The 23,284-nt window shown below is 37.4% G+C and overlaps 1 protein-coding gene across 1 annotated transcript in view; it reads right to left on the bottom strand.

The window, feature by feature from the left end:
- Positions 1-8,763: 8,763 nt before the first annotated feature.
- Chsy (Chondroitin sulfate synthase) overlaps positions 8,764-23,284 on the bottom strand; it is an 82,128-nt gene continuing 67,607 nt past the window's right edge. The window contains exons 2-6 of the mRNA XM_074104212.1: positions 18,892-19,032; positions 12,905-13,085; positions 12,208-12,365; positions 10,868-11,069; positions 8,764-10,388 (exon numbers count right to left, since the gene is read on the bottom strand). Of these exons, the coding sequence (XP_073960313.1) occupies positions 9,244-10,388; positions 10,868-11,069; positions 12,208-12,365; positions 12,905-13,085; positions 18,892-19,032 (1,827 nt within the window). The 3' untranslated portion in view covers positions 8,764-9,243. The remainder of the gene's footprint in view (positions 10,389-10,867; positions 11,070-12,207; positions 12,366-12,904; positions 13,086-18,891; positions 19,033-23,284) is intronic.

Raw genomic sequence — 23,284 nt, 5'->3', positions numbered from 1 at the left:
GAGGAGGGCGCTACCGTGCGCGCGTTAATAATGACTCCGTGACAAAAATCAATTAAAAATAGTTTTAAGTTGAATTTCAGTGAAAAAACAACATAAAATAATATAAATTGAAATCTTACGCCGTTCAATATAATAGTTTGTCACAATATGCAAAGAATCAAGAAGAAAAGTGATTTTTTAACCTGGCGGCAAACGGTTGGTGTTTGAAAGTGAATTTATGCTTATTGACTAGAAAAAGAACGATAAAATAAAAAAGTGCAGTGAAATTGAGATATAACTAACGAACTCGAAGTGACTGAAGACGCATTTATAAACAAAGGTAGGATTGGCAAATTTGGCAAGAATAAAATGATAAAACCGTTTGTTAATTTGAACTGTTTGTTTATCTTAATTGATTGATAATAACGCCATCTACCAGTCAAGAGCTAAACTAATACCTAAAAGACATAGGCTAGCGTGTGTTCAAAACCAGCGCAGCTAACAAGACGAATTCGACAATACGGCCACTCGTCACTAGAGGGCGCTAAAACAATTATGACTCCTACTATAAAATGTTTAGCCTGCGTTAAAGCAGTCGATAAACTGGAACAGCTATATTGCACACAGTGCAATGGTTGTTATCACTATCAATGTGTGAACATTACATCAGCATTCTATAGAGAAAATCAACCAAAATTAAAAACAATTTGGTTGTGTCCTTCTTGCGGTATAGTCACACGCCGTCGTCGTCGGAACGATAACACCCCCGCGTCCCCAGCGGGTATGAAACAGTCCGAGCATGAATCAAATGATCAGAATGTCTCAAGTGATGTGGACATATCTAATCTGCTGGGCGACACGTGCATTATTTCAACGCCACCTAAAAATGCTCCGCGTGCCGCAGTAAGTGTGGATTGTGATGAAGACTCTACAAACGCACCAAACTCCTCTACTCTCTGCGGTCAAAGGACTATCACCTTAGATGACTTTAAATCAATCCTTCACGAAAAACTGGAAATAAACAAAAAAGAGATGTTATTTGAATTTAAATCTATAATAAAAAGTGAAATTAAAGTAGCCATTGAAAACCTGAAAACGGAAATGACTCAACGTACAAACGCCTTGTCAAGTGAACAGAAGGTTATTAAAAAAGATCTTACTGACCTTAGCCAAAAAATAATAATATTGGAGTCTGAAAACATTAAGCTTCAGGGGGAAATTAAAAGTATACAATCTCAACTCAAAAACCCAATAAATAATGAAAACCAAAGCAACGATAGCGCTCGCAAAAAAATTGTCCTACATGGCTTTCAAGAACTGTACGGAGAATCAGAATATGATCTCCTAGAGCGTCTGTCTTATATGTTCAGAGATATAATGAATGTAAATTTGGACGGGTATGTTGAGGAGCTACGTCGTATTGGAAAAAGAGGCAACCAGAGACCATTAATCATAGAGCTCGTAAATAAACAAATTACCCGTTACCTCCTAGACAACCGTAACTTTTTCCTGAACACTGGTTTGTCAATTACTGAGTACTTAGATGAGCAATCATTGAAAACAAGAAGAAATCTGATTAATATACTCCGGGAAGCCAGACGTGACGGAAAGCATGCTGTTTTAAGAAATAACCGATTAATAATAAACGGAGTAGAATATACAGACCCACTTCCAAACCTGACTCCAAACCCAACTCCAAACACAGCTCCAAACACAGATCCCGACTCAACTCCAACGACTGAAAAAACGAAAAACCTGAATGAGTGTCGCATGTTTCGAAACTGATTTCCATGTACTAATTCAAAATACACAGAGCCTTAAAAATAAAATAGATATATTAGAAAGCATACTGTGCGATAAAAAATACCAAGCCATATGCCTTTTAGAAACATGGATGTCAGACCAACAAGCTGACGTCATGCAAATTAGAGACTATACGTTCGCCGCGAGATACAATCGTCGCGAGCGCCGTGGCGGAGGAGTCGCTATTGTAACGAGAGACGGCGTGCCGTACACGGAGAGACCAGACATCGCGGCTCTATCTGTAGAGTGTGTAGTAGAATGCTGTGCTATAGAATTAAAGCCAAATGTTATATTAGTAGCAATATATAGGCCAGACCGAGAAATAGAAACATTTTTTGAGATATTAAACAAACTTTTAAACAAATTTAAATCGAAAAACCAAAAACATATTATAATAGTAGGAGACTTCAATATAAATAAATTTAAAAACACAAATAACTATCAAAGACTAATAAATACAATGCTTGAGTTCAACCTTCGACAAATAATAAATAAACCGACAAGAGAAACTGATACAAGCTCATCTTGTATTGATTTTATTTTCACAAACAACAGGCAGTTTAACGTAAATGTGGAAGATTTGGGAATTTCTGACCATAAAAGCTTGCTGTACACTTTTGAGCATAACTCAACCGCAAATCATGTTTATACGTACAGGAGGATTTACAATCAGTCAAACATCAATTCCTTCAAGTCTGCATTGCAGAAAACTAAATGGGAAACCATTTTAATACATTCAAATAATATAAATTCAAATTACAAAGTCTTCCAAAACTACATATCAGAATTAATCAATTTAAATATACCACAAAAACACATAAAAGTAAAAAACAAAAACACTAAACATTGGCTAACTACGGGTCTCAAAAAATCTTGTACACACAAAAGACTGTTAAAAATCCTTACAAACCAAAGTAAAAATAATGTTTTAAAGCAACATACTGCAAAATACACCAAAATTCTTAAAAAGTGTGTAAAAAAATCAAAAAAAATAAATTATATCAAACAAATGAATAATTCTAGGAATAAAAATAAAACAATGTGGCAAATAGTTAAACAAGTAACCAGAAAAAATTGTATAAAAAACCATAAAAACATTTCATTAAGATCACAAAATATAACGGAAAATAACCCAGAAAAAATAGCAAATTTGTTAAACGATTATTACGTGTCAGTTGGCAAATCTTCTTTGACGGGCGGCGCGCCCCCGGCCGGCCGCCCTGCTGCACACCCTTCCGTGAATTCAATGTATCTGCAACCTGTCACTGAAAAAGAAATACGTAGTATAATCCAACACTTACCTAATAAATCCAGCTGTGGCATAGACGAAATCCCCTCTTTCTTACTGAAAGCTTGTATTGATGAATTCACTCCATCTATTACAAAATTAATAAATCAATCCTTTGACGAATCTTGTTTTCCGGACAGTTTGAAAATAGCTAAGATAAAGCCCATTCCTAAAAAAAATGGAAAATTAGATGATCCAAGCACACATAGGCCAATTGCATTGCTTTCAGTAATATCAAAAATATTTGAAAAATGTATGGCAAATCGTATCTATAGCTTTCTGGAAAAATATAAACTACTTGATGAAAACCAACATGGATTCCGAAAAAAACACTCCACAACTCTCGCTATATACAATTATATCCAAGAAGCTTTAGAATACATTAAGGATAAAAAATATGCTATAGGACTCCTGTTAGATATGTCGAAAGCGTATGACAGAGTTTCACATGACATCTTACTCAACAAACTAAACTCAATAGGTATTCGAGGTAAAGCACTAGGCTGGATGAAATCATACCTTTGTCAACGAAAACAGTACGTAGAAATTGAACATGTAAACGAAACAACTGGATATATCAAAACATTTACGTCTAATATGCACACAGTTGACAGTTCAATCCCACAGGGCAGCGTTTTGGGATGTGTGCTTTTCCTTATTTATATAAATGACCTACCACGGATCACCGAACACAAATGTGTCCTGTTTGCCGATGACATATCAATCTTATTTAAATGCAGCAATGAACAAGATAGCAATACTTTAATTCCTAATACTTACTATACCATAGCTCAATGGCTCCAAGACCACAACCTTATAATTAACAATAGCAAAACAAAAATCATCCAGTTCAGACCAAGACAAAAACAACCAATTAATTTAAATTCAATTTTAACAATTACTAATGTAGAAGAAGTTGGTGAATGCACATTGCTAGGGGTTACTATTGATAATCATCTAAACTGGAAAAAACATATTGAAAATTGTAAAACTAAACTGTCTCAATTTATATATGCGCTGAGCATTCTCAAGGCCAATACCAGCACGGCTTGTGCGTTGGCAGCGTACCATGCGCACGCGTCCGCCTGGCTGCGCTACGGGCTGCTGCTGTGGGGACACAGCTCCGATGCGCACCAGCTCTTTATTATGCAGAAGAAGTGTCTGAGGATCTTAGCCAATATCCACCAACCGAACAGTTGCAAACCATATTTTAAAAAATTTAATATATTGACCCTTCCATCGCTATATATCCTGGAAACAGCAATATTTGTTAGAAAAAACCTACACTTATACCAATTTTCAAAAAGTGCCCGTCGAACCCATAAACTTATCCTTCCAGAACCCATACTAGAAATCTACAAAAACAGCCCGTATTATAGAACAATTAACATATACAACAAATTGCCGTTAAATATTAAGAATATAAATAGTAATACATTATTCATAGCTAAATTAAAAAAAGATCTATTAGAAAAATGTTATTATTCTACTAAGGAATTTATGGATGAATGAAAATATCATTAAACTTAAATTATATTATATTACTATAAGCATTTTTGTAAACACGATATTATTGTGCCATAATAGTTTATAACAGTTTAATTTAATTTATAGTATAATGTAACCGTAGTTTTTAAGCTTTAATGCAAGTACGTAGGATATCTTACTTTTTGTTGTTTAATAGAATTAGATAACATTATTATAAATGTGGCTATACCCTACCAGGGTGCATAATATTGTAAGACTTATTAGAATAAGGCCTTATGTATTTTATGTTTTTTGCCAAATAAATAAATACTAAATACTAAATCTTTTCCTTCCTTAAGCCTGTTTAGACCTGCAAGCAAAGTCAAGCATTACGCTGCGGGGCCGTAAACCGAACGAGGTTGAAGTGATCAACCGAGCGCCGCAATGTAATGCAACTTGCATGTTTCCTTGCAGGTCTAAATAGGCTTTAGCGGTACAGAACGATATAAATATCGCGTGGAAAATACAACCCGTGAGACTAAACGAAAAAACGCGCACAAAGGGGGCGATTATGAAAGCAATCCCACGGATAATCTCCGATCGCGATATGATAGCGTTATGTAAAGTTGCGTCATGTCGAACAATGGTCACCGGCAGCCCCAAGCGACTCACCTATGCTTGATATGATAATTGCCCCATGTTGCAATGTGAAAGTCCCCTAATGACTCCAGGCTGTTGTTAAACTGTTGATGGAACATCAGTTTTTGTTCAAGTACGGTGAACGACGTGCATTATGTTATATATTGTATGTAAATGTTCAATGAGTGTATACACTGGATTGCTTCACGTGTATAAGTAAGTACATAAGTTTTTTTTACATAGAACTGACCCATGATTGATAATAAGCTGATGAAAAGTGCAAATGACGGCCAAAGGTATAGGTTCGGTTCTATCAAATAAATTTTAAGTACAGGTGCGTGGGCTTTATGTGAAAAAAGTAAACTCGTTTTTTAAGGTCCCAAGGTTTTCATAATCGTCTCGTCCTACATACGTCCCACAGCGTACAGGCTTACACTCAGTATGAGACGGCTTGGGTTATAGTTAGGCTGCCGCTCCACAAGGGCGGAGACGAGCGGAGCGGAGAGGAGACGTGTAGGGATCCTACACGTCTGATGATAATGAGGCGGAGACGAGATGTGGATTCAACTAATATGATTGGTCGATCCCTACCACGATCAATCGATCCGTACATGTCTCCTCTCCGCTCCGCTCGTCTCCGACTCCGTGGAGCCGCAGCCTTAGACCTACCGGACCCAGTGCGGATTGAGAACTTCACATACACCGTCGAATTTCACAGATGTGTGCAGCAGGTTTTCCTTCACTGTAAAGTGTATTATAAAGGTGACTGGCAGAGATCCCTTCGGGATAATTCCGCCTTTGTACTTAATACTTTACTTTTTTCTGTAACCTTTTTGTACAATAAAGAGTATAAACAAACAAATAAACAAATTTCAAATGTCATTTCGCAAAATTGTATCGGTGCGGAAATATTGACGCTGCTAGATGATTCCAAAGTTTGTCAAAAAATTTAACTGAGCTGTAGTAAACTGCCAACGATTAAAGTGTAGTGATAGAAAGTACTTAAGTCGGTTAGGTAACAGTAGCAGGAAAAAACACATCAGGCAACAGACTGAACAATTCCTTGAACCTCGGAACCTTTTAAGACACATGGGTCCGCAAGGACGACGGGCTGGCCTAAAAAATCCCGGTCGTTGCGAAAATGAAAGTTAATAAATATTTGATATACCTATTTGTACCCAGAAAGGTGGGCACAGGTCACCACGATGGCTATCGGGGCCACGGCAGGCCATGCGGCGGGATGACCTAGACGCGTTTTCCAGTGATTGGTCAGACATTTATGCGAGTCACTTATAAGTGACGACAGGACGAGTTGGAAAACCAGGAGAGGAAAAAAGTTTGGTAGCAAAAAAGTCCAGGGGAAGACCCTGGATGCGCATAGGCAAGAGAACATCGTGAAAAAAGGATCCAAGGGATAAATCAAAATGGGGAAAAATCATTGCGGAGGCCAAGATCCAAAAAAGGTTGTAGCGCCGCAGGACAGAGAGAGATATTAATATTCGATTTAATAAATTGGTTTTCTTTCGTGATCGTATCTAAATTTCAAAATTATGGTAGAGGAGACTGTACTGGTCCTGTCCCAATATTTGAGAAAAAAAAAACATGTTTAACTTTACCTCTTACTGGTGTTAACGCCAATAATTATTAAGGACAAATGGTGGAAAAAAATTAAAAACTTGTAGACAAAAATAATATTATATTTAATTTCGTACTTTCAATCACTTTCAAATCACATTGCAGTTTCCATTCAATAAAAACATTAATTCTGGGCCAATCAACTATTTTACCGACACTTGGTCGTCTCCTGCGTTACCAAAATTGTCTCTGGCGTTACCAAGAAATCGTACTTCCAACAAGATATTTGACGGTTTATAGGTTGAACTTACGTAGGATGGCATGTATTCATGTACACCATCTATAAATTACCGAAAAAACATGATTATACATAAATCTGCAATTTTTAAAAAATTCGCAACAGATTAGTGTCATAAAAAAAGTTGATTATCTAACACAAAAATAAAATAACTTGCATTCATTGCTAATAATTACCTACTTACGACTAACGATTGGCACTTAGTGAGCACATGACGTTTACAGCTTATTTACAAACACTTATAACAATAATTTATTATGACGATAAATTATCTAAAATTTTTGGAAAGAACTGAAATTACTTACTTACTCTGGAACTAATGAAAGTCATTGCGATAAATAACCATTTTGATCAAATTGAATGGACATCTCAGTTTTTTTTTTCTTTAAAATGGAATAAATTAATATAACCACATTTAGCAGTTAAAAGTGAAGAACAGTATTTCTGTGATCGTAAAAACATATTTTCATCAATCATTATTCAAACGTACTTCTATCAGCATCTCATTGCAAAGAAAACGAAAGTTCCAGAATATGTACAAAATGAAAACTAATAAGTAACTATAGCCATTAAGTGATTGCTAATGCGAAAGATATGCAAAGTTCACAACCTGAGTATTGAGTAGATAATAAATATAAGAGTATCAGAGAACATACAATGCCGTTTTACCGCGGTATTGAAAAAAGAGCGTGTTAGGTAGGCGCAACCGAAACTAGAACCAAACTCCAATTTAACCTCGTAACTCGCCTAAACCGATTGTTCGGTCGGACACTATGGAGTACCAACTGAACTTCATCCTAATGTAACTTAGTGGAGTTAACGACGGCTCGCACTACCTTCAACGTCTTTCTTCTACTCCGTGGATTTTCCAATGGTATAATGATTCAATTTCGTCTTTCTGTGTAAATGTCTACCTGGGGGCCTACCATGATCTTTTCATAAACAATCCAAACGCAGAGCAGTTCAATTTAGGCACCTAAACGACTGTATCGCTGTCGCTGAACCGTGCTTGAACTGAATCGCAAAAGTAACGTCGTGGTACGAAATAGCGATGCAGTTCAGTTTAGAGTCTAAACTGAATCGTATTAAGAGAGCGTGGTAAGCCCCCTGGCCTTAGGTGACGGCTACACTCAATTGCAAATGACATTCCTAAAATTAGTCACAAGCACACCAGTATTGTATTTTAAGGACTTAGTTAGCAATGACGATAGCCTGTAGTGGGCCAGAATCTGTCATTGTGTTGGGGCCATAAGATTTCAATCATTCTCTTATCGGCCAAAAATACAAACCGTTAGATATTATTAGTCTATCTATAGAGACATCTAGAATTTTCTAACCGATGTTGGTTACCTTCAACATAATTCAAGTATGCTCGTGTGCAATGTCTTAATGCTATATAGAATACTTTCTTGAAGCGGGAATGCATGTAAATTGTAGCATAAGGCTTTGTGCACATATCATATCAAATAGCTAACTATTAAGGTGGCTCTATGTCTTCATGCCTTATTCTTGTTCATTTGTTCTTAAGCACGAAAGAGTGTTTTGTTGTATTTCAAGTAATAAAAAACTGGAAATCACGGCTTTGACAAGGTTTATGTCTTAATTGTTCTCATATTTATTGCCAGTATGTACTAATAAGAACCGAAAAAGAGTCTTGAATTTCTTATTAAAATATCTATGTAATATAAAATGCACTAAGTATCTAAAAAGTTTATTTACAGTCAGCGCAACCCTTAGAACCAATGGGAATACTTAAAAAATGCCATTTCAATATTTGTTCTTCTAACTACAGGAACAATAATACCTAAGTCATTTATAAATGCTTCCAAACAGTTGCCTACATAACTTTATCTTGGTCATAACGTTTCCAAACAAAGGCACATTAATCTTACATAAATATAAATTATGCTCATCGTATTGCAAATCGGCAAAATGATCAGCTAAATTCGAAATTAAAATCTGACCCAAGACTAGTAAAGGATCCCTTTAGTAAATTTAATGTCAGATTTAATTCCCACTTACTTAAAATATGACTTGTTTTATGCAACTTGCTAAAGATGAACATTTGCACAATCACTAAGTCTTGGAAATGCGTAATAGTGATAATTTAAGACAATATCAGTTGGTTTCATAATAACAATGAAAATATCTTCACAAAAGAAATTTATAATAAAACCTAAGCATTTTCCCTGTACTAGCTAGCACCTTCGGCGTTGGGTGGCCACAGCACCTCGGGGTGGTTCAACATGTAGTATATCATGTGCTTGTCACTGCCATACGTTGAAGCCTTCGTGCCCAAGCACATCAAGAACTGACTCTTCTCCAAATTCTTATCACAGTCTACTGAGTGGAAGATGTGCACTAAACTGTCATCTGGCGCTCTATGCACTGTCAAGTTAGATTTTATCAACGTCTCGAACAACTCAACATCTTCTAACCCCCAACCTTTAATATTCATATCAAAACCACCTACTCTCTCAAAGTCCCTCTTAAATATACTTAGTATACCAAAACCGTATTGCCTAAAATACCCATAGTCGTCGTTCACTTGCTTACTGTATTTCAAGTTAGCGAGCTCTCGCTCCGACTTAGCACCACTTTCAGAACTGTCCACGTATTTACCTAGATCAGTATTTAAAACAAGAGTTTCACCTTTAAATTTGTTATAATCCTCACCGTTTACCACATCAGGGTTGTATTCACTGAACACGATGGGAAAGTACACTTGATTGTATTTAATAGTGTTTATTCTTATGCGTCTAAGACTTTCAAAATTAAACATCATGTCAACGTCAATAAAGAAAACTAAATCATCGTCTTCACACTGTTTTAGTCCTTCTGTGAGCGCAGCTCCTCTTGAGAATGTCGTAGATCCCATTTGGACGACTTTTATCTCTTTCCCGTACAGGCCTTTATAGTAGTTTATTAGAGACTCCGCGTTGCTATAATCTAATGGGCTCTTACTGTCTAAATAAAGTACGACTATCAGTGTCACAGCCTCGTCTGTTCTAAGGACAATATCTTCATAATTTTTCATAAAACGCCCGAAGATTTCTTGTCTTCCCATTAAAGGCATAACGAAATTAATTTTCCTGCTGTATACGGGGTACTCTTCTACATCTGCGTCGCTCCATTTTAGGACATTGGGTAAATTCTGCAACTTCATGAGGCCGCTTTCTAGAGCTTGTTTGCCAAAATCCAGGAAACTGTTTTGAGACTGTGCTGATTCGTCGAAATCATAGTTAGTGGGGTCATTCTTGGTCACATCGATGTCATTCGACAAATCGGGCTCTTCATTCGGCGCCGGTTCACCCATCGGTAATTCTCTTATTTCCATTCCTGGAAAAAGAAATGTTTGGGTGAAAATTATGGTGACACAAAAAGTCGCTAAAATTTATAATTAAATGAAAATTTATCTCAACGATGCATAGGCTGTTAGATACAAATGATGAAAAGGCTTGGTGGTTCTATGGGAGTACTAATGTTTTTCATTCGTAACTTTTTCAATACTTGGGTATTTTTCATTCTAAAGGTTAATTCACCAAAGCAAAGCATGACTTTTGAATTGGTGTTTTCATTTCAATGTATGATGACATGTTGGACCCAAAGGATGATCAATGATCAGCGTCGTTTGCAAGATCGTCATTTAAATGGTTTGGGACCATTTCGTGACAAGTACACGTTTTTTATTTTATTCTTGTTATTATTATTTTTTATGCCGTTCGTTGTCAGGAATAAATGTTTCCTTTCTTTCTTTCCGTCCATTTCTTTGCACAAACCTCACAATGCCTCACATTCAATCAAAGAATATAAGTTACCAGTAAACGTCTGCTGCAGATACGCATGCCGCCTCACAGCAGCAGTCATCTTCCGGCCCCGGTACCGCCGGTACCTCAGCAGCAGATCCAGGACATGATCAGCTCCGTGCAACGGATCCAGCCGGGTGTAACCGTACAAAAGTTCATTGAAGTCGATCACGCGGCCGCGCTGGCGGGACGGGGCGTTGATTATTTCCATTACCTGGAATTTGACAATGGAATTGTTATTTTAAGAACTATAGGTAGAGTCATTCACGATGACGCGTGCCGTGGTTCTTAATACAATGTCATTAATGTCTAATTTTGACAAAATCACGCGTCTTTGTGGATGGCACTAGGTATAGTCGTGATTCACGTGATTCCTGGTTCTGATCGTGATAATCTATTGGCACAATATTGTGGGTACAGGTAGGCTGAATACACGCGGCGTTATCCTGCGCGATTTATTAATTATTCGATTTTAAACGTACAATCAACCGGGTGCTCACTCGGTAGATTTTCATTCGTGTCAAATCGAATAGCCACTACTCGCCACTGCAACCCAAACACGTTCATTCGATTTGCTTGACAAGTCCGTTGAGTATTCGTTTAAAAAGGTTTAAACGCGGTGTACGATTTTTTGCAGTACAAACGACATGTAAATGGTTCTAAGTACACTCGAACCAACTGAATCGTGACCCACTGTGGAACCTTTTCATAGAAAATATCATAGTGACATCGCATTGCTTGACAAGATAACTTATTATGACATTTACTGTGAGAATGTTCTACAGTGGGTCAGGAATCAAATGGTTCAACGGTACAATGTATGTGCCAGTATTTATTCGTTAAGACGTATACTGCAAAAAAACGTGCAGGACAATTCCGTGACGAACGACGCTGTAGGTATAGAAACAATTGAATGTATGAAAGGCTACGTACAGATTCAATTTTCTACTACTACTTATTTGGTTTAGGTGAGCCGAAGTGGCCTAGAGGTTTGACCTTCCCACTCTCAAGCAGATGATCGTGGATTCGAACCCTGGCTCGCATCTCCGAGTTTTTTCAAAATTCATGTGCAACATTACATTCTAAATTCGAGCTTTACGATGAACGAAAACATCGTGTGGAAATCTGCGCAAACCTGCGAAGCAATTCAATGGTGTGTGTGATGTTCACAATCCGCATGACTTTCTTGCTGCTGCTATACTTTTGATAATTCTTGAGCTTTTTATGGCCTCGTGTTGGCCTCGTGTTACGAATATAAGGATGATTACAAAATCGATTGCTATGTCAAAATCTCTTGGAGATTTGGTCTACAATTACTCATCTTTCTTCTAAGTTCATGTTTCAATACTTACTTCTCTTATGACGTCGTCAAGTGCCTCTTTCAGTGGAGTCTCGATCCTTCTCTTGGGGTTGGAGTGTGTAGCCGAGTATATGGACTTGCTAATGAAGTCAAAAGTAATGACGTCGTCGAGGGATGCTGGTTTGTAGCGGTTCATGTCGATTGGAGCACCTGGAACATGAATTATAACAAATGAACTATAGACCAAGCAATATACCCTTGCGTTGAACACTTCAAAAAACTGTGCTGCTCTCTAAAGCACTCTAAAGTGTTGTTCATTGCTCATTGGCTAACTATTGTCAGCAAACAGGTTGTAGTTTTTCAAGAGCAACAAAGAAAAATCCTAAACAGCACGGCTAGCTGATGACATGAAGGCTACCTTGAAATATGTACTTGTCTTTAATAGTCCCTTTCTCTAACATAGTAAGAAAAAGTCACGTTAACAAGCAAATAGTTCAGCTTATGCTAAACTTGGTAGATTCTTAACTATTTCATTACTTTCATTTAGGGTTCCGGTTCCTTACTGATTAAACTTCAACAATCCAATTTATCTGACTGAACAAAAGATGTCTGGACAATTTTATACATACTATACTTTCATTTGAGAGCATGTTCTCGCTTGACAGAACTACGAGTGTGTGACGGAAAGAAAGGAAGACTTATGCGCAGCAGTAAGGTATTTTAAAGGCTTAGAAAACTACTTTACGTACCTAATATTTTATTGTCCCCCAAATACTCCTTCTCGCCGATCTTCGCAGGAAACAGTGGTACGTCTCCTGGCAAAACATAATCGGCCACTTGTTCTGTCGGCACTCCTAACTGCTGCATACATGATGCTATATCTCGATGGAGGTCCACTGACCGTTCACGGACTTCTTGGATCCGAAGGTTCTGGAAGTTAAATGTTTTGTGTTATTCAGAGAGGTCTACAACAGGAATACAATCTAGGGCTGTTCAAGGCTAGAGTGAACAGGCTGAGTGAGACCAGTGAGATACACCTTTGGCCTCATCTGCACTTAACATCAGGTGCGACAGGGGTCAATCACGGTCAGTTTCATGTATAAAAAAACACCTCTACATACACCTCTAGTATAGGTAGTGCCACCGGAGCTGAGGTCATGAGTGTCATGTAATGAGAGCGGGATTTTGATATCCACTCATTGATTTCGTTCATTCTCCTTTTATGCAATCAGTTCTTCATGTAGGGCAAAACGAGGTGCCAGTCGAGTAGCGGTCGCAACCTTTCATTCATTTACAATTTTACTTGTCACCAGCCACCACCACCAGCGCCACCACCAGCGCTGGCAGCTTCCGCGTAAGCGCAGCATTAGCTGAGTTTGCTCCTTTTGCCGCAGGACAGACTACTATCTTGTATTGTTTATATTGTTGTCTTGCATTGTTTGTACTGTTGGCAATTAAATATTTTCTTTCTTTCTTTCTTTACTTTTACTTACCACCTTTTACCATATACTAATTTAAAACAGTTGGTGGTCCATGGTAAGACAGAAATTTTGTCAAATGGTCCCAAAAGGTTAACAAAATACAAACTGAGACATGGATGCACAGAAAAATCAGAAAAAGAGACCAGCGCTGGGAATCGAACCCAGGTCCGTAGCATTCGGTGCTGATATCTTTTTCTGATTTTTCTTTGCATCCATGTCTCAGTTTGTATTTTCGATATGGTTTTACGGGATGACCGTAAAAGTAACTTTAGAGTTGAAATTAAAAATACAAAAAGACTCCAAATAACCAATCATAAAAGGTTAAGAACCGCTGCTCTACACCATAAATGGACGAGTAATTTACGGAAATAAAGAATTTTTGTATTACACACACACACACACACACGCACGCACGCACGCACGCACGAACGCACGCACGCACGCACGCACACACACACACACACACACACACACACACACACACAGGCACGCACGTTACGCAAATTCGCATTTAAATTATTAGTAGGAGTAGGATGATTAACAAGCCCATAATGTGCCTATGTAATGTGCGCAGACGCATCGTTTAGAAGCTTTGATGTTTTACGATCGCGCCGAAGGGCCCGTTTACGTTCGAGTATTTTTAGTTTGACTGTCTTGAACTTGGGAACGCAATCAGCAGTTCGCCGAGGTAACAGTAGTGTTGCCATGCCACCCTTGGCTGCCACGCTATCGATAGTTTCGTCTTCGTTTCGTATGGACAGAATAAAAAAATCAGCCTTCTTGTTATTCTGATATCTATGAGAGAAATGCCATAATATCTGTATTGTTTTATGAGTTAAAAGTGTTGTATGATTAATAAGGTATTCAAGACAAAAGTTGTGTAAATGGTGACATGACCATTATTTTTACAAAGTGGAGGACATTTTAAAATGTTAACTGTAATAATTTGACAAATCATTGCTTTATGTCATTTACTACATGTAAAATAATTTAAATTCCAAATAAATTTTGAATATTGATTTTTATATCGACTGAATACTGTTTCTGAGAATTCATTAACACCTTATTGCGAAGTATTCCCGTATACCAATAATCGCTCTAAGTTTTGTCTGTAATAATATAATTTTATTGAAAATATAAAAATGAAGCAAAATAATAGCTAACTCTATTCTGTTCTTTGTCTCTCATTCTTCGCCTGGCGATCATTTAAACATTTTCTGTGTGTAAACGTTGTCATCGTCTATATAATTAATAACATTCTTGCAAACCATAGCTGGAGGCGAACTCATATATGACAAAAGCATCGATAAGATAACTGAGTTCATCGATAGATTGTCCCCTGAATCCCGATGTCTGGCTGATGACAAGTATGGCAAAAGTTGGGTACCTACATACCTCCATCTCACTCACTCTCCATATTGCTCAAATAGAAAGTTACAAGCTTGAAGCTAAATGAATTCATATGTTAACATGATAATCCCAGAGCATTGAACTTCAGTAAATTCGCTTGAGGGGATCCCATGTCCCCGACGACCTTCGATCTGAATTCCTTAGTTTTCTAATGTTTTTTGTAGCTTATTATATTAACAGCAACGGCTTTTAACAATATGGTATCCCATTTTACTTAAAAGTTATAAGACATTTGGCATCAAAGTTGAACAACTTTAGGCCAAAAAACTGGTTTTCGGGCCCTAACTTTTGTATTAATTAGTATCAAATGAAAACCCCCGATACGTTTTTAGAGACGTCAAAGACGAACCCAAATATGTAAATTTCGTATATGTTAGATCTTTCACGTCAATAGAGATACGAATTACTTGCTCGTAAACAGTGTCAAAACATGAAGGCTACCTTGGTTGCAACCCCCCAAATGAAACCCTCGACCTTAATGTGCTTGTCATGAAACCCGTGGTCGGTAAATAAGTCATTGCGCGTACAAATTTTCTTGTCATGAAGCCCAAGGTCGGTAAATGAGTCAGTCCCGTACTGATGGTGCTGCGCATGGCGTAGCAGCAGGACCACATGCACACGCGGCTCATCATGCTGAGGGAGGGGGAGGGCGACGCTACCAAGAGCGCAGCCTAAGGTATCGCCAATATTTGGAAGAATTATATTTTTTCTTAATCGCAAATGTGATGAAAAACATTGTATGTCGCACGGGCGGTACTAGAATTACGAACATCGACTCATTAAAGCCCTCAGTCTTCGACTTCGAGCTTCTAATAGACTCTCGTTCGTAATTCCTTATTTACTGCCCTTAAGACACAATGTACTATTAAGAGTTTATACATACAATTAGAACAATAGTCGTGCATCTTACATCTTACCAAACCATACAATTACCTCTACAATGTGTGCTAACGTAACAATAACAATAAAGTAGGTATAATCGACCAAGTAAGTGATTTGCCATTTTAGGGTCTTGTAGTTTTGCCAAGGAACTCTTCTAGTTTCGGTATGTTCATCCGTCTGTCTGTGGCCACGGCTTAGCTTAGAGACTGTTAGTGGTAGGAAGCTGCAATTTAGTATGAGCGTATATTTTTAACCACACATACAAGGTAGCAGACAACATTTTAGAAAATAAAAGAATATCAATACTTTTTTTTTATTCGACTGGATGGCAAACGAGCAAGTGGGTCTCCTGATGGTAAGAGATCACCACCGCCCATAGACACCTGCAACACCAGGGGTATTGCAGATGCGTTGCCAACCTAGAGGCCTAAGATGGGATTCCTCAAGTGCCAGTAATTTCACCGGCTGTCTTACTCTCCTCGCCGAAACACAACAGTGTAAGCACTGCTGCTTCACGGCAGGATTAGCGAGCAAAATGGTGGTAGCAATCCGGGCGGACCTTGCACAAGGTCCTACCACCTGCAAAATATACTTTTGGTTATCGTAAAGTGAAATGATTTATTTTTCTCCTGTAAACCTAAGACCCATAGTGCGTAGTTTCGTTGGAACAAATATATACATTGTTACTCGTAGTTTAGTAGTACCATTTTTCGGTTTAGGGATTAAATTTGCAAAATAAAGCTTTAAAGCGCTATTTTTTTAGAGTCAATGTCCCTCCTTCTCTTTTTACTAGCTAAAACCATTGGCTTGAAAAATCTGAAAAAAGAATTTTACTTAATGATAGTACAAATTCGTGATGGACATTTACTTGATTTCGGTGGACTGTACCTAGTTGGTACTAAAATAATTAAATTTAGCTTGCCAGCGGAAGTGACGTAAACACACGTGCCTTGAGAGCTAGATCTCAGAAATAATCGCCGTGCGTAAACACTGCATGCGCAAAAGAACGTCTTTACTTAGTCATTTGTTTAATCTATGCTGGTATAAGTAGATAAAGGCTATGCAAGGAGTGAAAAGAGGCGAACAGTTAAGGTGTGTCTAGCTAGAATATATGCTACATAACATAACTTGTAAGTTGTTAGGCAGGCTACAGACCTACCGATTCTGTACTGATTCTTTCTTGTTCTGTAAGAATAGTATAAAAACCGAAGCCATAGGTATTGCCTAACGCGCGATCGCATTCGTCATCTCTTTCTACCTTCATTTTAAATAGCGTTTGACAGAAAGAAGTGGTTAAAACGATTGTGATTCCGAGTGAGTTAATAAGGGCTGTGGCCGGCCTCATTAAACTACAATATTCATTTGCTTCTCGGCTACTTACGTTTCTTTACATCTTTGAAAAATTTGGATAGTAACGCATCAGTATTATTGATTTGACATTCAACCTAAATAGTGCGCTTAAAGCACGTGGCAAAAATAACAACGTATTAAAATGTGAACTAGAATGTTGTGAAACAACCTGTTTGAGTGATTCAGCATTTAAGTAAATTTGATAAGTAAATGTTTCTAGCGACCGCCATACTTTTTGTGGCTACACACGCACATCACGTAAAAACATACGAAATAGTTGTTTTTGCTATATTGCGTTTCACTAAAAATAAAACTACCTAACTACCTACCTAGAATGCGTAATTTTTCAAATATTTTCACACTACTTGTAACTATGTATTTTGTGTAACGGAATGTTACAACTTGATTTTCATTCACTTCTTATTGTTGTGTTGGTACGAAACTTTACAATTATGCGTAGTTCTGATGATAATACAATAATATGATACCATCGTCCTGAGGTCGTACCTAATGCCTAACCTTTACGCTCGCGATCGCAATCAAATGACAGTTTTTGTGTGCGAACTCTGTCATTTGATGGCGATCGCAGGCGTCAGAAACGTTTGACAATACGGCCTCAGATCTTATGTATGATAGAGTAGAAAATGAGACACTGGAACTCATTGACATCTATGTACCTTAATAGATGTCGATGGTGGAACTCTATGACAGAACGACGTAACCTATCCGTGTTTGGGCTTGTTAGTATTTAATTTGCTTAATATTTTGATCAGCAAAGGTATTTTCCATGCTATGATGATGGGGCAGGTAGGTATTAAAGAGAAAGTGTTTTAAGCCCCCGATGCAAAAAGAGGGTGTTCTAAGTTTGTTCGCTATGTGTGTCTCTATGTGTGTGTCTATCTGTGTGTCTATGCGTTTTTTTTTATTTGAAATAAGGTTTTAAGTTAGACTTAGGACAGAAAACGCTGTGGTTGTGTTTCCGTGCAGATTAACTTAGATTGGGGCTGAGTCAATTCGTGTTAATTATCCCTTGACATTAAATACTTATTATTTATAGGTATTAAATTATTAGACATTAAGGTAAATGAAGGTCTGGATTTTACGATACAAATATGTAGCTTGAATTTATATTACTTTTGAGAACATGCTAAAATTAGTCATTGCGGTTTGGTTGAAACGGTAAAAACAAATAATTATCAGGGAAAATATATTAAATATAGGTAATTAATGAATACTGTAAAAGTTCACTTTGTTTTTTAAAACACAATTAAAAGTATGTTCGCTAATTGTTAGACCGTAGGTACATGTAAATAGGTAAAGTTTGAGTGGAATAATATTTCATAAAAAAATTATAGTATAGTTTGTGATGTTTTAGGATGTTTGGAGGTTTGGGTGTTTGGATGTTTGAATGTTTGTTACTCAAACACGTCTAACGAAACCGCTGAACTGATTTAGATGAAATTGGGTATACAGATAGTTTGAGTCCCGGGGGAGGTAATAGGATAGTTTTTATCCCGGAAAATTGCATAATTCCCGCGGGATAGCGATAAACGAATACTACGCGGACGGAGTCGCGGGCAACAGCTATAGTACATATATAAAACTACAGTTACCTTAAAATATGTATGGAGCCGGTACATGTGACGATGATCCTTCACAGGGTGTAGTGTGATAGCGCGATGGACCTCCCGTTTTTTAAGCCGCCCTGTATACGCCGCCGCCCCGCTGCTGTTGTGATGTAGAATTGTCTGCATCTGAAATTGTATGAAATTCATCTTTAGAAAGTTATTTAGTCACGTAAATGTAAATATAGTATACGTTAATAAGTACATTTTTCATCTCCGGCCTATGCACGCCCCATTATACACAGGCCTCTTTGAAAAGATTGAAGATTGAGGGGTCATGAGCCCAGTACCGATCAGGAACTTCACACTATCCAATTCTCTCGCACGAGTGCCCAGGTTCCTTCACGATTTCTTTCACCGAAAAGTTCATTGTAAATTACAAGCGTTACAAGCTCTATGATAAATTTGAAATGTTATTGAATCGCACATAATTATAAATTCCGATAAACTTAAAAATAGGGATGTTGACTCCGCCAATCAACTGACGTACTTTTTATAAGCTGTCAAAACACAACTCTCCCATAGAGTTTGAATGGAAATAGCAACATATGACGTCACTTGTACGCACACTCAATCAACTAACTATTTATTTGTTTTTAAGCAACAAAAAATCTAATTTTGCAGTTAATCGAAAATTAATCTGGTTTTCAGGGCTAAAATAAAGCGTTTTTTTACTGGATTCGTGCCTTCGATTTTTTAATGGTGTCAACACCCCTATTTTACGCTCTACAGTCATTACATGTAATAGTAAACAGTTAAACAAGGTCTTGCTTAGCAAACAATAGCTAAACCAGCATATCAGTACACCTGAGACCAAGCCACGTATTTCGCTACTAAGTCACAAATACATTGGTCCTTGCGCACATGCAGATTATCTCATCGGTCCACAGAACAAGGCCCATCTGACCGTAGTTTGACTAACAGATTTGTTTACATAACGCAGGCGATTTCGTTTGAAAAAAAAAATTTTTATCCAATGGCCACATTAGGTACCATATTTGCGAGAATAGACCCCACACTCGTATGTTTATCTACATGCAATTTAACTATAGGTACTGAACAATCCGTTTCTTTGATCTAAGATGCAGAGATTGTGACAATGTTGGAGTGTATTAAAGGAACACATTTATTAATGTCGCTAACTTGCCAAAATTTACCTATACTTATACCTACTTACTGTGTTGCGAAATATAAACAATTACATTCTAATTAATAAACCCACCACTAGAAGATAACCCTCAGATTTTTATTTTTGTATAAAACTGACCTGTGTTTGACCCCTATGTCACCTGATTAAAAGTGCAAATGGGGTCAAATGGAGCGAATTCCATTATGGTGGAGTCAGAGATTCATAGTTGGCAATGAATAGCGTTCTGCAGAGCGCTATCTATTAGGTATCAACTACAATAATAATAATAATAAATTCATTTGTTTCAGGCAACTTGGCCCATACAATAATCATACTTTACAGACTAACATACATATTTATAGTTAAAAATATTTGAACTAATTTGGTTTGGTTTGGTTTGGTGGCTTGGGAACTATAAACCTCTGACTTCAGTAGTGCGGGGTAGATGGCAAAAGGAAAACTATCACACTATTTTCCCAACGAAATCGTCACTAAGGTTCGCAAATAATGCTTAACCGACGACATATAGCGACTTATGTAGAATAAGAATTATAGAAATGTGCTCTACCTTCTACCTTATTTCCACGTAGAAAATACTCTTAGTGGAGAGGCCATTAACTCCTGAATTGTTTTAATCATAGAAGTTAAATCCAAAACTTCTATTTTGCTACGAAATCATTAAACGTTACAAGATCAAAGAAAGAGTCGTGTAGTACATACACACACACACGTCGAAAACATATGTATAGAAAGGCGACTCAAATTTCATACAATCGTTTTCCCATATCTCCTATTCGCCTGCCTTCTAAAAAAACTCAGATTTATGGCCACAATGTATTCAAAAATTAATATACACCCATCAATAACGCGTGGGTAGGGATATATTTTACCCCTAGACAGCTTAGAACATATAAATATCAGTAGGCAAATGCCTACCGAGTCAAAATATCAAATTTGTCAATAGATAATGAGCTGAGCATCCCAACTTAATTCCTTTTTGATCTGCGTATGTACCTAACTGTTTCAATGATACTAAGCTGAATGGCCGAAAATTCTTGAAAACAGTATGTTTATGAATTCGCTAGACGTTTATGAATTCTTGCTGGCAAATATGAATCAACATCTGCGGTCAACATGTAGCCAGGCCAGGAATCTCAATTAGAAGCGATTAATCCAGCCTAAACACGATCAAAGCTCTACGCAGCATTACATCTTTATACTCGGACTTTACTTAAAATATACCTATTATATTAGTTCCTAGCTGTTGCCCGCGGCTTTCGCCCCCGTTTTATTTTTCTAAATTTTCTTCCATAAAAACCTTCTCCTGACAATAACGAACATAACAAAAAGAATTAGTAAAATCGGTCCAGCCGTTCCCGCGTTTTGCGCTTAGCAACACATTTTACGATTCATTTTTATTTATTAGTTATTATTATTATTATTATTACATTAACTAACGGTTGAGATTTTGGGATAATTTCTTAAATCCCGATCCCGCGAATGATCACAATAAACTAGCCTGTGTCTTAATCTTCCACATTTATAACATTTGTACGGTGTAACTAAAATATTTGAGCAATGTAAACAGGCGCTGCTGCACCAATAAATTTAAAACAGATACGCATTTTATACCTTAGCTAATGGCATTCCAATTTATTGCCTGTATGACAGCTCTGCGATTGTAGGTTCTATATTACTATCACAAATTCGTATGTAATCGTAATTTACCATGCCGCTCATAATAGACGTTTAATATGAGAAAAGATATTATTTTTCTTAATGTAGCTACTACTGCTCTGACTGAGCAGTATATCAGTATATTTGAGTATTTGGTATAGTCAGTGTATTTGAATGTATCATCTGGTAGTAAGTAGTACAGTGTATTTGAGTGTATCGTCTAGTACTAAGTACGGTTGTGTTGCTCTGAAGGTGAGCTCTGGTTGAGTTCAAAACGCGTCAGTGTATTGTGGTGGTGGTGGTGATAGATGGCTTTGTGTGATTTGTATGTGTTCTTACAGTGTGGAGGTGGAGGAACTGCATGAACACGCATATTGCATAAACGTAGCTATCATAAGGTCGCGGGTGAGCAAAGAAATTATTTTAGTTAATTGCTCTGAACTGTTTATTATGGAAGAGAGAAAAAAGGAGACATTTTATTCGTGACATGAAAAACATAGAGAAAGAGAAAAACATATCACGGTCACGAAATGGTCCCAAATCAGCATAATGGTCTTCGTTTATATGCAGTATAGAATAAAGAATTATTGTTTTGTAAATATAATGTCGAGGACTATTACGGTAAAATATTCAACGATTAGCTGTCTTTACATATATATTTTTTATTTAATTCATAAAAAAGTTTCACAGCATTACAGTTTCACCAAAGCACTGTGAAATTTATATACGGTTTTACACAAATAATACATTATGGAACAAATACAATAAAAGTAATTACAATTTAACAGAGGAAGGTCGACATCCATCTTCTCGCAGAACTTCAGACATTCATCACACCAGCTTCACCACCTACTCGCAAACACATCGCAGCTTGGGGCCGATTCGAGGAAGCGAGTTCATTTATTAGGTGTAAAGCAAGAACTAGTGACGATTATCGGCGGGACACACTACGCGCTACCGGTTTCGCAAATAAATAACGACAACGAGGCCGAAAAAGAAATCTAGTAGGTGACGGAACATATAGACGCGAATATAATCTGAGTTACGTTAATTGAATAACTTCTTCTTACTTCATTCTTTTTTTTACTATTTGGCATATAGCATACTATACAGCCGTGTGCATAGGCCAGCCGTGGTGGCATAGTGGTTTGACCTATCGCCTCTCAGCTGAGGGTCGTGGGTTCAACCCCGGCTCGCACCTCTGAGTTTTTCGAATTCATGTGCGGAATTACATTTGAAATTTACCACGAGCTTTGCGGTGAAGGAAAACATCGTGAGGAAACTGCACAATCCTGCGAAGCAATTCAATGTAGTGTGTGTGAGTTCCCAATCCGCACTGCCCGCGTGGGAACTATGGCCCAAGCCTCTTGTTTCTGAGAGGAGGCCTGTGCCCAGCATGGGACTTTATATAGGCTGGATGATGATGACTTCATTCTTAGTGCACAAAATATAAATATAAACTTGTGAGCAAAAATTTGATCAAAAATATCTGAACACGCTTTACGCCGTTAACAATAGTCGTGTTCAAATATTCTTAATCAAGTTTTTACGCACCAATGAACTTGACTGTAATAT

This window comes from Choristoneura fumiferana, chromosome 21, assembly GCF_025370935.1.
Source record: "Choristoneura fumiferana chromosome 21, NRCan_CFum_1, whole genome shotgun sequence".
Taxonomy (NCBI): Eukaryota; Metazoa; Arthropoda; class Insecta; order Lepidoptera; family Tortricidae; genus Choristoneura; species Choristoneura fumiferana.
This window is presented reverse-complemented; position numbering and strand designations above follow the sequence as displayed.